Source organism: Peromyscus leucopus, chromosome 7 (assembly GCF_004664715.2).
Source record: "Peromyscus leucopus breed LL Stock chromosome 7, UCI_PerLeu_2.1, whole genome shotgun sequence".
In the NCBI taxonomy this organism is placed as follows: domain Eukaryota; kingdom Metazoa; phylum Chordata; class Mammalia; order Rodentia; family Cricetidae; genus Peromyscus; species Peromyscus leucopus.
Window position 1 is genome coordinate 108,161,667 of NC_051069.1, and position 15,881 is coordinate 108,177,547.

A 15,881-nucleotide genomic window follows, 5' to 3' on the forward strand; every position below is an offset into this window, starting at 1 on the left:
TGGGAGGTCTGCCTCTCCAGTACTTGAGATGGGGACATAGGAGAACCCCAGAACTTCATCGTGGAGAGTCGTGGGTCACTCTGGAACCACTGGCTTCAGAAATACCACCATCTAGCTGGAAAGAAGACCAAGTTTCAAAATAGACGGAAAGCAAAAACCAAGGTTCAAGCAACACTTTTCTGGAGCCAAGGACACAAAGACTCAAGAACTTTGGGGAATAAGGAGGTTAGGAAGGCTGATATTGACCAACTTCTGTTTGTCTCTACTGCTTAGATCTATCTGAGTTACTCTTCTAGTGAGATGGTTCAGGCTGAGCCTCATTGTGATAGCTAATATTGACTGTCACCTGAACAGAATCTAGAATTACTTAGGAGACAAACCTCTGAGCTTGCCTGAAGGAGTTTCTAGATTTGGTTAGCTGAGGTGGGAAGATGCCTCCTAAATGTGGGCAGCACCATCCCATGGGCTGGCGCCCCAGGCTGGATAAAAAGAAGACAGCAGCTGAGCGTTCATCTGCTTCCTGACTGAGGGTGCGACGTGACCCGCTGCCTCACGCTCCTGCCTCCACGCCTTCCTCAATGAACTGTGCCCCGAAACTGTGAGGCCAAATGAGCCCCCTCCCTGTGCGGGCTTCTTCTCATGTATTTGGCAGCAACAATGACAAAGTAACGACTATATTGGGTCCCATTTGTCTCCACATAGGCAACAAAGACGAGTGGCCAGTCAGGGAGCAGGTAACTGTGAATCAGGATTTTTCCTGCGATCAGCGATGGCAGTGGGGGAAACGGCCTTTCTGATCTATCGCCCGGACATCTCCTGCTCTCCCTTCACTCCAGCAGCCAAATCAGGAGGCAGAGATGAGGGTCTGTACCCTTAGCTCAGTTTCTTACTTTCCACCCTTTTAATGGAGTCACCTCCATTCAAGCATCACTTGTTCATCCAACCGTGAAGTATCATGCCTGTCCTTCAATATTAGCTTCAACTGCTGCCTCCAGGAAGTCCCCCGATTTTCTATCTGGCCTTACAACATTCTCCATTGTGTCTTCCCAGCCTCTGGAACTCCTGAACAGCATATGTTTCTATAGCATGACATCTTGATGCACATAGAAAACACAGCTGACTTACATCCTGAATTCAGCCTGCAGAAATGTTTTGTCTGGCCAATACGATAGGTAGATATTTTGGGGAACTTGTAACCAAATTTCTGACTAGGTGTTAGCACATAAAAATTGAAATTTCCTTTCTCCTTCTGTTGAGCTAGCCTAGCTAAGCAGCCAACACCCATTTTCACATGGCAACCAAAAGCTCTGCTGAGCAATAGCTGCCCCTTTTGATGGGGCATGAACTCTCAGTTGCTATGGTTCCCTCCTGGCCCTTACCATTCACTTGTTGTTATGTGCCTGACCTCTGTAAGAATTTGAAATTGCAAAAATGTTATGCATGTGTTTCTTCCACTGTTACACAAAAAAATAATGAGATCCAAGGATGGAATGGGTTATGATGCTCAAATATATAGCTTTAATCCAAACGTGCTGGTTTCTTCTGGGAATTGGTCATTTGTCCTCCCTTTTGGGTACCTGTACCCCTTTGGGATGTGACCCTGCCACTTTTCACTGGGAGGTGAGGTCTGTTTCAGCCCTTGGGTCTGTGTTGACTTGTGACTTCCTTTGTTGAAGGGGATGCAGAAAGAACGTCACTGTGTGTGAAATCAAGACTTCCACTATTTTCCTTGGAATCCGGTGTCTGCACAAGGGCAGCTCAAGCCAGACTTCTGGGAATAAAAGATCAATGGAACACACAAAAGACACCTTGCAGCAAATCCATCTGCTGCTTGCAGATGCCTGAGGAAGAAGCCGAACACCAGCTGGTCCATGCTCTTGAGCACTGAGCCACAAGCTAAATGGTTGTTGTGTTGAGTCATAAAATCCTGGAGTCATTTATTACACATCAAAACCTGACTAATACACTTACTCTCTGTGAGGTTTTGTGTGTGTGTGATGCTCAGATGTTGAATGAGCACATGTATGTGGAGGACAGTGTTGAACATCAGGCATCTTTCTCAGTTCCTCTCCTCTTTATTTTTTGAGACAGTGTCTCTCGCTGAACTTGAAGCCCATTGGTTGAGTTAAAATGGTTGTCTAGCAAGCTCAGTGGACCTGCCTGTCTCCAGATCTCTGCCCTGAGGCCCTGTGGTGCTTCGTCTACAGGTCTGCACTGACGCGCCCAACATTTTATGTGGGTGCTGGGGGGTCACGCTCAGGTCCTCAGCCTTACACAGCAAGCATCTTACCAGTTGAACCCTGCTGGCTGCTCCCCACCTCATGAGTTTAAGATGGTAGTGTCTGTGGTACTTACTAATCCATTAACTTCGGGATTCCACTCTCGCTGCACAGAGGATGCGGTGGACACAACGGAGAAAGGATGTTGGACATTGGTGCAGTCGGGCAATGAGTACTTACCCAGCATCAGATCCGTTGCCACATAATAAAGGCTCAGTAGTGCCATTCTTGATGTAAACATTTTCTAAAGACAGGAAGAAACAAAGCCTCACGGTGTGTTCTCAAGTCGCTAACCTAGGCCTTGGGTGTCAGAGAAGACACTTCCTGTCTAAGTGAGGTCAGTCCCTTTGCCTACAAGCCTTCCAGGGACACTCAGGGAGCCACACACTCTGCCAAGCCACTTGGAGGCTGTGGGAAATCTTGCTTTTAGGTGGAGAACTTGTCAAAGGTTTCCCTTGCTCAAGGGAAACCGATCAGCAGGAAAGGGGGGGGGAAGCGCAACCCCACTCAGGAGCGGTTCATTGGAAATGAAATGCCAGTATTTCCACACAGACATGCAGGGCTTTTGGCCACCCAGTCCTGGGGTCCCCGTGCCGGTCTACTGCAGAGTGTCTGCTCACCTGCCATTTGAGAGGAGAAATTATGAGCACTGTGGGGATCTGTGCCCCTCTTGATACATTTGTTCTTAAGGTTCCCCTTGAAGAGCTGCAGGCCCACCAAGGCAAAGACACTCAGGCAGAAGACAGTGAGGATGGTCACGTCAGCCAGCTTTCTCACCGAGTGGATCAGGGCTCCCACAATGACCTTCAGTCCTGTGGGAAGGTGACAGTGATGCTCCCATATGGGTGAAGTGCCACACAGAGCACGGGTATGCACCGTGGCTATCCTCATTACATACAGGTGTGATGCGCCTACATACTCCGGCAGTTCCACGCTCAGCTTCTCATCTGCGGTTGCCCAGAGAGGCGAGTAGGTGGGGCCTGTCTTCCTCATTATAAGAGCAAGCAGCTGAGACCCCACAGTGCAGCCCTTACTATCTTAAGGCGAATCAATGATTCCACTAAAACCCCTCTGGGGTGCCTGGAGACGTATGTAGCTCAGTAGTAGAGTACTTGCCTAGCACACTCAAGACCCTGAGTTCTAGCCTCAGCATTGAGAAATTTACGTTGAGTCCCAGCCATATTCCCTGCTGTTCTAGCTGTGAGGTTGATCTTTCCGCTCTAATCATGTGGTGTTTGTCTTTCTACATTCATCTCAGTCCTGGGAAGCAGCTTGAGACTTGAGATGAACGAATTTAACTCAGAGAGAGAGAGAGAGAGAGAGAGAGAGAGAGAGAGAGAGAGAGAGAGAGAGAGAGAGAATGCACGGGAGGTGGAGGGTGAGACAACGTGAAAGACAGAACCTCCAAAACACACAGAGATGGACTTAGCGACAGAGTAAGGTTATGAAAGACACAGAACCACTGGAGCAGGAACTGGAAAGTCCTGAGGAAGATTAGATCAGAGTCAAGTACATGTGGCTGAGAAGATGGAGCCCTGCTCCTCTGTTGATGAGATTGCCTTCTTTGGGGGAGCGTGTGTCACAGACAGTAGAGAGCATTCTGACCCACAGTCTAGGACCCATCAGTGTCATTTTGGTGGAAAACTGATTTTCTCGGCACCACACACGGGAGACCCTATGCTGAGAGCCGAGTGAGGCTTATGATGTCGTGTGGCAGGTTGTTGGACAACTGAGGTGACTCCACACACTGAGGGAAGCGACCTTCCTTTGCATCTCACTAGGGATGGACACCTTTCTTGTTTCTCCTATGCCTAAAGCCTCGCTTTCTTCATTAGCTAGGTCAATAGTCAGCAGTTCCTGTCCTGGAGAGAGAGAGAGAGAGAGAGAGAGAGAGAGAGAGAGACAGACAGACAGAGAGACAGAGAGAGACAGAGACAGAGACAGAGACAGAGGCACAGAGAGACACAGAGAGAGAGAGACACAGAGAGAGGGAGACACACACAGAGAGAGGGAGAGAATCAAAGGAGAGCAGTTGAAATGCACGTTTGTTCTGTTGAATGAACGAACGCGCTGGCTAAGCCGCTCACCTGGAATCACAGAAACAGTTTTCAGGGCTCTGAGAACTCGGAATGTCCGTAGGCCTGAGATTCCTCGGAGGTCTATCGCTGCACCAACATACCTGTAGAACCGAAAGGCACTCAGCATTTTCTCAGGGCCAGGGTTTCAGGGTGCATGCAGCACACACAATGGTAGTCACAGGGAGAGGAGCCTTGGGAGATCAAGGACAGACAGGCATATCCAGTGGCATTGCCATCTACGGATCAGCATGGATGCCCAGTAAACCATCACATTCTTTTTCAGAAAGTACCATTTCAAGAGGCGCACAGGTGGATTTCAAACACACAGGCTTGATGAACCTGCCTCCTCAGATACTGTTCGGTAGGAATAACGCTGAGTCTCACCTGACCTGCGTTGGCCTGTTATTAACACAGAACTTTGGTTTGTCCCCATGGGCGTGGAACGAGCTGTTATGTATTCCAATACCCAAGCCACAAGGCTCCACCAGAGGAAACTGGATGGAGATGAGGAGGCAATCCATATTATGAGCACGGACACCCCCAAAAGCCCTACACCCCAAAGCCTACATGGACACACAGCTAGAGAGGGGGAACACTCACGCCAGGGTAATGACACTGAAATCCAGCCAGTTCCAGGGGTCTCGCAGGTAAGTGAACTCATTTAGACAAAATCCTCTCGCCAGTATCTTGATCAGAGCTTCGAAGGTGTAAATGACAGTGAAGGCATACCTGGGGAGGAGGTGGGGGGACATTAACTGTGCCACGGAGGGACCAGGTGCTTCCTCTGCCAGGCGTGAGGACTGAATCCCTGTGGTTGTTCCGAGGAAACACATACAAAGACCACAGCCAAGGTGAAGGAGAAGGGGCCGGAAAGGAGCTAGGACACACACTGAAGAGTCACAGAAGTGGACTGGGGGGGGGAGCGAAGGGGGAGGGGAGGGGAGAGAAAGAGAGAGGAGAGTCGTGTGGCAGCAGCAGCTCATGAGTGGGCAGAGGACAATGTCAGGCGAAGAACGAGGCTCCCGTTCAGTGTGAGGCCTCCATCCTATGGAGGCTGGAGGTTCCTTTCCCAACCTGTGGGTGTTGGGAGATGTGGAAGAGGCACAGGTCTCTGTAGTTGTCCTCTTCCTGTACCTCCCTACTTCCAGCCCTCTTTTCCTTTCCCACCATGCCTGGCATAGCTGTGTTCCTGGCCTCCTTACTGTGGAAGAGAAGATATCTGATTCACAGACATTTTCTCAGCAGGGCAGAGCCTGATGGAACTGAGTGTCTCAAGACAGCCCCTTTGTTCTGCTGTGCCCCTTGTTGGGTTTAGATTTGAAGAGCTGAGGTTGGAAGTGAGGTGATGTTTCTGCAATGCTCAGAATCCTTCAATCACCAGTGGCAATGGCTACCACACCCTGGCTACATCAGATCTCCCTGAAGGCCTTGCTCCCGAGGTTCCTGGGCTGTCCTCACAGTGTCTGGTTCAGCAGGTCGGGGGTGGGACTCAAGGATTGGAATTTCTAACATGTTCCCAGCTGATGCTAATATGGGGAACCGCAGGCTCAGATGTACACATGAATCGCACATGACTTAGTGCTGAGGGAATGGCTGATTTGCAAAGGCTTTGCTGTGCAAACATGAGAATCTGAGCTCAGATTCTTGGCACACATGTGAAAAGCCAGGTGTGGCAGCACGTGTGTGCTTCTAACCCCAGCACTAGGTAAGTGGAGACCGAGACTCCCTGGCCAGTCAATTTGGCTGAATCTATGAGCTCTAGGCTCAATTAGACACCCTGCCTCAAAACCAAGGTGGAGAACAACTGAAAAGAAACTGTACACCAGCCTCTGTCTCCACTTGCATCAACCCATACACACACACACACACACACACACACACACACACACACACGAGGACTCTTGACTAAACATGTAAACATGCATTTACCCCACCCTTCCTGAAGCTCCTTCAGGACGACAGAAGATTTTTCAAAGACATGAAGCCCGTAGGATAAATACAAGCTGCTCTGCATAACCCCGGACAGTTTGGGACTTAGAGATGCTCGGGACTCCAGTGGGGGGGGGGGCTGTGGGAGAAGGAGCAGGTGGGGCACAAAGGCCTGTTCCATTCTTCTCAGGAAGCAGCTGAGCCTTCTAGACCCAACTTCACCACACATTCAGTGGGGGGATTGCCTGCTACTGAGGTGGACTGGATGCTTTTTCTCAGGAGGTGAACATGAGGGAGAAAGAATGGAGCAGCCTGAGGTTGGAAAGCAGAATTTCCATGGAAAGGCAGGCACCTCCCACTTCTGCCTTTGCTGAGTTCCCGGAAGTCGGTCAGATTCACAGCTTGTGAAGGTCTAGCTTGTTCTCTGTCCATTGGGGTCTAGTCATGTAGCCCAGGCTGCTCTTGAACTTGTGACCCTCCGACATAGCTTTCTGAGGGCTGGGATCGCCGGAATCTGATAGCGCAGCCTCGGTAGGCGCAACACTTAATAAGAAAGCTGGCCAAGGAGCACTGTGAATTTGAGGGATGCTTGGAATCAAAACCAAAACATGAGGCAGGCACAGTGGTGCATTCCTGTGATCCCACACTGGAGAGGATGAAGCAGAGGATTGCTGTGATCCACAGGTCAGACTGGACCTTATACACGAGTATCAGGCCAACCGGTGCTGTATAGCATGGTCCTGTCTCCAACAACATCACCAAAATAAAACAAAAGTCCAGGGAACCAAAGAGGGTGTAAAGAGAAGAAACAATGAAGGAGGACTAAGGAAATCTAGAGAAAGAAAAAATCCCATCTATTGATATTTTTAGAGTTAAAAGTTTCGATAAACATTTCTTAATGCAAGAACAGGAATCTATTTTTTAAAAAGCATTAAAGAACAAAACATAACTTCTGGAAGCAAGATTGCAAATAGTTTTAGAAATCTCAGAAAATAAAACCCAAAGCAGGAATGAATAAAATGGAAAATCAGAGTATCTGTTTGCTCCAAGACTAAGAGGAAATCTGGAAAGAAATAGATTGGAGGAAAGCATCACAGGAATTGTTCAATAAAAAAAATTCCCCAAATGAAATATCTAAGTCTTTAAAATATGGACAACTATTCAGGAAAATGGAGGAAAACAGTTAAAAATCCCTCATCACAGCAGAACTCCACAAAGTTTCACATCATTCTGCACCAAGAAAAGCTCAACATTCTGCTTGAGAGACAAAGAGAAAAACAAAACACACAGGCTATCTACAAAGGATTGATGTCTCAGTCACTGTCTATTGCTGTGAAGAGACACCATGACTCAGACGATGTGTAAGAGAAAGCATTCATCTGGGGGCTGGCCTACAGATTCAGAGGTAAGTCCATGATCACCAAGGCAGGGAGCAGGGAGGCAGGCAGGTAGGCATGGGCCTGGAGCAGTAGCTGAGATCTTACATCCTGATCCACAGGCAGGAAGCACAAAGAGAGCTTGGCCCAAGCTTTTGAAACCTCAAAGGCCACACTCAGTGACACACTTCCTCCATGAAAGCCACACTTCCTAATTCTTCCTAAACACTCCACCAACCAGGAACCAAACATTCAAATATGTGAGCCTACAGGGGTCATTCTCATCCAAACCACCACACTGAGAATAAAAACTCTATCAGATAGCTCAGGGGCTACCTTGCTTGGAAGGAAGGTCAAAGCCTCCAAATTTGATGATAAAAACTTTCCAATACAGAATTTGTTTGTCAACTAAACTATCAGAGATGAAGTTAAACTAACTTGAAGGGATACACAAATCTACACACATTTACTTCCCGGCCCCGCCTGTGACAATCTAGACTGACTATCCCAGCACAACAAGAAAGCCATCAACAAACACTGGAATGTTTGGATCCCTCCAAGGAACAGAGAAGGAAGAAAACTTGAGAAAAAAATATCTTTACTAGAGAACCGTGGGTCTAGTCGAGGTGAGAAGCAAAGGGTGCCAGGAGTTATTTATCTGAGGGAAGTGGAAACCGGTGGGTAAGCTGGTATATTCAAATGGACAGAACAGTGAATTGAGTCTCTGGAGAAGGGTTTGGGACAAATGTGGGATTAATATGTAGAAAACTGAGCAAATGAAGAAATGAAATCCTAATAAACTCCAGGGAAAGTAGAAACAGTGTACAAGCTGGAATTGGTAGGTCTGGAAAGATGGCTCAGTGCTTAAGGTCATGTACTGCTCCCATAGAGAACCCAAGTTCAGTTCCCAGCACCTGTGTTCAGCAGCTCACAACTGTCTGTAACTCCAGCTCCAGGGAATCTCACGCCCTCCTCTGGTCTCCATGGGCAGACACCTGCACTCACGCATGCACGACCCACATACCAATATATATAATAAAAATTTATATATGCAAATATATACATACCAGCTTTAAAATTTACAAAGTAGAACAGAGTGAAAGGACACCTTAACATGCAGAGTGCTGAGTGGCAGAGGGTGAGGGCTGAGGAAAAAGAACAAAGAGAACTGAGAGACAGAGAGAACGTGCACGCTGCTCTTGGTTCCAGACAGACCTGTACTTTAACCGGATAGGGTTCTGTACTGTCCATAGCATCCTGGCCCTGGGGAAGTTCCCTCTTCCGGTGTTGCAGTGGGAAGCCATTTTGAGTGGCTCTTCTCTGAGAATAACTTTAGGAGTCAAAGTCCTTTGCATTTCCCCGGTTCTGGGATACCAAGAGTTAAATGTGCAACCACCTATTGCTGCCCTCCAGCGCAGATGTAGCCACAGAGGGAAGGCCTGGAGTTGGCAGTGTGGACAGCTCCATATGTGGGGAACTGGCGGAAGTCACAGGAAGAAGCAGAGATCACTTCCTGTTTGTGGGGGAAGGACGGAGATGCTAGCTCCAGGAACTCCATTAGTGGGATAAACAGTTGCAAGTGATTCTGTGCTAAGTGACAGAAAAGGGGAGACCAGGAGGGGGGGCCATGGCGTTAAGCTGCCCCCATAATCTCTGCATGGCAGAAGAGCTGCCTGGAAGCCACTGAGGGAGAGTTTACGGTGAGCTCCACCTGGTCCCGACAACAGGGTAACAAGAATAGCTGCAGGAGGCTCTCTCTCTCCACGACCAGGCACTCTGCTGCAGGAGGCTCTCTCTCTCCACAGACCAGGCACTCTGAGGAGGGAGGCAGAGAGCACAGGCTCTGTCCTCACACACAGGCAAGCAGGCAGAGGGCCACTGCCCACACCCTGGCTCCTGAGAACTGGAAACCTGCTGTCTTAACTGTTTGGGGTTTTGTTGTTGTTTTTTCATTTTTAATTTATTCTTCCCCACATTTTTTGGTGTTACCTTTAAAAAAACTATAGAGACTTTTTAAATATCAGTCTGAGTAATTTGAATATTTGCATGTTCATTTTTAAATGTTTAATGTAAGTTTTTTCTTTTATTTATTCCTTCCATTTCTTTCCCCTTTAATTTCTTCTGCTGTCATGCTGTGGATATTGCTCTATATAAATACAACACTGATGGCCAGTGACCAGGCAGGAAGTAGGTTGCCAGGCAGGAAGTAGGTGGGACAAGGAGAGAGGAGAATTCTGGGAAGCGGAAGGCTGAGGAGGGAGACACTGCAGCTACCGCCAGGACAATCAGCATATAAAGACTCTGGTAAGCCACCAGCCACGTGGCAAGGTATAGATTTATAAAAATGGGTTAATTTAAGATAAAAGAACAGTTAGCAAGAAGCCTGCCACGGCCGTACAGTTTATAAGTAATATAAGTGTCTGAGTGATTATTTTATACGTGGATTATGGAACTGCGGGGCTTGGGGAACCTGGAGAGAAGCCCTCCAGCAACAAATGGCGCCCAACGGCTCGAGTTTCCACCTTAAACCTGAGAATATTTAATAACCAATTCTAAACAGAGCCAAAACCAGGTTCCTGCTTCATGTCTCACACGGGCAGCTAGACGCCACAAAACGCGGGTTTGAACACTGGCGGGTTCCTGGCGTGTGCGTTTGACCAGCAGTATGGCGGAAATGAGGCGTCTGCCAGCGGCACATTAAGCTGTGTGGTAGATTTAGTCTTTACTAGTACTTTTTTTTTTTTTTTTTTAAAAAAAAAAAAAAAAAAAAGAGGTTTCTGGGCTACACGCTGCTTTGATAAAAGCTTAGACCCACTATTTCTGAAATTGATGGCTCCCAGAGCTGGCGGAAAACGTACCACCGCCATGTTGGGAAGCCGAAGTGGGCAGAGCCAGCAGCCACAGTGCCCTTTCATGCTTAAAAGGCTACAGTTTAAAGCAATAAGTTCGCAATAAGACTGATTCAGATGAAATAGTTTATAATGCATGTAAAAATGTACGTAGGCTTAAAAGAAAAAAATATATACCGTTATATAAACAAATAGTATCTAAAAATAAAGTGTTTTAAAAAATTGAAAGTAATAAGCCACGTAAAGATGGCTATCACACATAAAATCTGGATTATGTTGTCTTTGATATTCGTAACTAAAGAAAAACATTTGATTGTAAAAGCTGTTCACTTATGCCAAAATGTAAATTTTAAAGGTACCTTGACTTCAAAATTTGGATTTAAGGATATGTTGCTTTGGAAAAGAGGTTCTGCTTTTGTTTCAACAGAAAGCCAGAGGCTGTAGATTTGTTCCAGATTAAGATACATCAGGTTTCACCAGCCAAGACCCCCTGAAAGGTCTCCGATGACACCATGGCCCAGATGATCCAACATCCAGAGCGGTTTCAAGGCAACTGGTTCACACAATACAGCCTCATGGACTACCCCATAGGCCTAAAATTTTCTTTGCGTCCCCATAAGATACAGCGCCCCCTCCAGCAGGAAGTAGTAAGAGATGCTACGCCCAAATTCCCAAATATACCAAGCTGGCTTTAGAGGTGGAATTGGCTCACTCCCCCTCTAAACCCAGACATATTGCTTAAAAAAAAAATGGTTAAGAGATTCTTGTGTCCCAAATCAGAAGAGCCCTCTGGTGTGGGACAGAGAAAACCAATATTTTTATTTAAAACAGGTTGATTATAAATGTGATCTCTTTCTAAAAAAGAAAAGGGGATATGATATAGATATATAGGAGGATATAGAGATGATAAGATAAAAGGATAGATTAATCAACCTACTTTTAAAGAACAACTTGTTTAAAATGTTTTACATTGGTATAGATTTTAGTTTATGTTTAAAATGTTTTACATTGGTATAAATTTTAGTTTATTGATACAAACTTGAAGTTAATTTTGTTATACTGTATATATATATATATTCTATTCTTGTTTGAGGTATTATGTTTATGTAACTCATTTAAAATTGTAATGGATAATTAAAAAATAGATTAATAATTAGTCATCTATGATAATCATATCTGTAGCCATGTTAGTTAAGTCTTCTAGGTATACATAGATATATTTCAGATAGATAGGTAATCTTCAAACACTTCATAGACCTAGAGAATATGGCATTTAAATAACTTAAAATTCTGTTGACGTGAGACACAATTGCTCCTTGCTGCACCAATTGATCCTGAGAGAATGTTGGGCTTCTAAGACATTTCCATTTGGAAGTTTGTCTTTTTGGCACAAAATGGCCTACTGGGCAAAGAACTGCCCTTGCCTTGATAGCTGACAGTACAAATATAATGCTGTCCTTTCTGGACAAGCGGGACACAAGGAAAGTGACCACTGTACTCTGCCAAGACAGGGTAAGATGGTCTCTCAGAATTCCTGCTTCTGAAAATGGTCTGTCAGATACTCTAGGCCTGTAGCCAATTTAAATGCACCAACAATGCTGAGAAACATTAGGTGACTGTCCAGGCTGCCAGCTGTCTTGGTCTACTCTTGCAAGATTCCCGAAAGTTGCTTGCATCCATCTACCATTTCTCAGTACCATTATGTTCCTTCTCAAGTCTTTGATGTGGTTGAAAACTAGATAGTTGTAATTTCCTCAGTTATGATAAAAGATAAGTTAGATATAAAACCTTAAACTCACAAATATAAGATAGATAGGACATCTTCTTTAATATTGTAACTATAATTCTTGCTCGGTAATTGTTTTGTTATATGTAATTTTACCATGTTAAAGTTAAAACCTTCCTTTTTAAAAAAAGAAAAAAAGGGGAAGTGCTGTGGATATTGCTCTATATAAATAAAACACTGATGGCCAGTGACCAGGCAGGAAGTAGGTTGCCAGGCAGGAAGTAGGTGGGACAAGGAGAGAGGAGAATTCTGGGAAGCGGAAGGCTGAGGGGGGAGACGCTGCAGCCACCGCCAGGACAATCAGCATGTAAAGACTCTGGTAAGCCACCAGCCACGTGGCAAGGTATAGATTAATACAAATGGGTTAATTTAAGATAAAAGAACAGTTAGCAAGAAGCCTGCCACGGCCATACAGTTTATAAGTGATATAAGCGTCTGAGTGATTATTTTATATGTGGATTGTGGGACTGCGGGGCTTGGGGACGCTGGAGAGAAGCCCTCCAGCAACACTGTCCAGTTCTGTTTTCTCTTTTGGAGCAGGAGCTCAGCACAGGTGAGGCTCTGGGGTTGTAAGTTACCACACCCAGCTTTAATATTCAGTCTTTACTTCCTCCTTTTTCCTCGCTTCCTCTCTCTCTCTCTCTTTCTCTCTCTCTCTCTCTCTCTCTCTCTCTCTCTCTCTCTCTCTCTCTCTCCATAGTCTATCTACATAGCTCTAGCTGTCCTGGATCTCACTCTGTAGACCAGGCTGTCCTCAAACTCACAGAGATCTGCTTGCCTCCCGAGTGCTAGATTAAAGGTGTGGCTACCACATCTAACATTCTTCGACTTTTACCCAGTTCCCTCCATTGGATCCAATTTTGTCTTTGTTCTTTTTTCTTATCTTGTCCTCTAAGGTTTTTTTTTCTTTCTGGATTTTCATTGTTTTTGTTTCTGGTGGGTTGGTTGGCTCCTACTCCTCTTTTTTTTTTTTCAGACAGGGTCTCACTCTATAGCTCTGGCTGTCCTAGAACTCGCTATAGAGACCAGGCTGGCTGAAAATTCATAGAGATCTGCCTGCCTCTGCTTCCCAAGTGCAGCCCCAGGAAAGAGGAGATCCTAGTAGAACAGCAGATAAGCAAATGTGGATTAGGGAGGAATCAACAATAACAAAGTGATAGCATTTATGCATTCCTTTCCACAGTTCCTCTGAAAGTTATGTTCTCAATTCTCCAATTAAAATACACAGACCATGGGCTGGAGAGATGACTGCATGGTCAAGAGAACTGTCTGCTCTTCCAAAGGACCAGATTTCAGTTCCCAGCACCCACATGGAGGCTGACAACTACCTGTAACTCTAGTTCCAGGGGGTTGGATGCCCTCTTCTGGCCTCCATGGGTGTTGCACACATGTGGTGGACAGACATATATGCAGGCAAAACATGCATACACATAAAATAAAAATAAATCTTTTTATAAAAGCACGCATGTCAGTGGGCTGGATTTTTTTTTAAAAAAAGACTCAACTCTTTGCTGGCTACCAGAAATTCACATCACAGCAAGAGCAAACACAGGGCACGGGGAACTGAGAAAGATAAACAAATGGAATCTAAAATCTAAGAGGAGCAGCTATACTCATATCCCAGAAAACAGACTTCAAGCCCAAATTAGAGGACACCAAGAAAGTCATTTCATGTTGATACAGTAAACAATCAATCTAAAGGATATAATAGTTAAGTTTAAAATAATAATAAAAAACCCTGGATAATTTCTTATATGTTACCATATCATAATAAAATAAAAGGGACAGTCAACAGCAAGAGAAATTACAGAAAACATAAATATGTGAAACTGAACAATACACTTTGGAACAATTAGTGGGCAACCAAAGAGATCCAATGAAGGGTAGTAAAATTCCTAGAGCCAAGTTAAAATTAAAATACAATGTTCCAGAACCTGTTGGATGTGGTAAAAGCAGTTCTAAAATATGGAACTCAAATAACTTAATGGTGTGTCTCAAGGTCTTAGAAAAAAAAAAAAAAGGAACAAGCCAATCTCAAGAGCAGTAGAAGAAAAATTAAAGATCAGAGCTGAAATTAGTGAAATGCAAACTAAAAAAGTCGTAAAAAAAACTATTTTGTTATTTGAAATGATAACATTGGCAAATGCTTACCAAAGTAATCAATAGAAAGGTCATAAGCTAATAAAACCAGAGACAGAAAGGGTATTACAGCATGTACCACTGAGACACGGGATCACTAGGAATTTTTAAGATATTTTAGTGTGTGTGTGTGTGTGTGTGTGTGTGTGTGTGTGTGTGTGTGTGTGTACAGACATGTGGAGTTCAGAGGACAACTTGCAGAAGCCAGTTCTCTCCTTGTGCCTTGTGAGTCTCATCAGACTTGATGACAAGCATTCTTACCTTCTGAGTCACTCAGCCCCACTGGGGAATACCTTGAAAGCTTATATTCTAATAAATTGAAAACTCTTGAAGAAATTGACACATTTCTAGAAACACACAATCTAAAAATATAGAACTGGGAAGTTGTAAAACCTAAACAGATCGATAGCAAGCTATGAAATTGAAGTATTCTCCCACCAAAGCAGCCAGGACCAGATGGATTCAGCACATGTGTAAAGCTGAATTTTCCCAGATGTTTAAAGAAAGAAACAGAACGCTCCCAAGCTCATTCCACGGAGTCTGTATTACCCTGGCACTAACACTAGACAAAGACACAACAAAAAAAGAGAGAAAACCATAGTTTGGTATCCTTCATGAACAGACAGCAGAAATCCTCAGCAAAAACCTTGCAGAATTCAACAGCACATTAACAAGATCACACACCACCATCAAGCTGGTGTGTTAACAATTGTTCAACACCTGCAAACCAATAAGTGTAACACAACCACCTCGTGGATGCAGGAAGAACAGAATTTTGACAAAATTAAACATCACTTTATGACAAAACTCCGTGAAGAACCCAGGAATGGGAGGCGCTTACTTCACCATGGTAAAGGTACCTGACAGCCTTACAGCAGGCTTTGTACTGAATGGGGGAGCAGAAAGCATGTGCTCCAAAGTCAGGGATGAGACCAAGCTGGCCACTATCCCCAATCCTAGTCAATGTATTTTTATTGAAATTTTATTTATCATTAGTGTGTGTGTGTGTGTGTGTGTGTGTGTGTGTGTGTGTGTGTGTGAGAGAGAGAGAGAGAGAGAGAGAGAGAGAGAGAGAGAGAGAGAGAGAGAGAGAGAGAGAGAGAGGTATCACAGTACATGTGTGTGGAGGCCAAAGGACAATTTTTAAGAATTGACTTTCTCCTCCTGTTTTGTGGGTTCTGGGGACTGAACTCAGACTGTCAGGCTTGCACAGCAGGTGCTCTTACCTGCTGAGCCGTCTCGCTGGCTCCTTAATATATTTCTTGAAAGTTTTGCCAGAGTAATATGAAAAAAAAAATAAAGATACAAACAGGGAACTAAAAAGTCATGTTATTTGCAGATGATATGGTCCTGCGTTTAAAAGCCCGGAAGACTCCACTAGACGGTTCTTAGCTTTAAGCCAACATATAGATATCACTAGCCTTTCTACACAGAACTGGCAAAGT

At 44.9% G+C, this 15,881-nt stretch overlaps 1 protein-coding gene across 1 annotated transcript in view; it reads right to left on the bottom strand.

Moving 5' to 3' along the window:
- Positions 1 to 15,881, bottom strand: part of LOC119088398 (sodium channel protein type 10 subunit alpha-like) — a 38,435-nt gene that overhangs the window by 2,666 nt on the left and 19,888 nt on the right. The window contains 4 exon segments of the mRNA XM_037208243.1: positions 2,460 to 2,523; positions 2,834 to 3,091; positions 4,367 to 4,458; positions 4,958 to 5,086. Of these exon segments, the coding sequence (XP_037064138.1) occupies positions 2,460 to 2,523; positions 2,834 to 3,091; positions 4,367 to 4,458; positions 4,958 to 5,086 (543 nt within the window).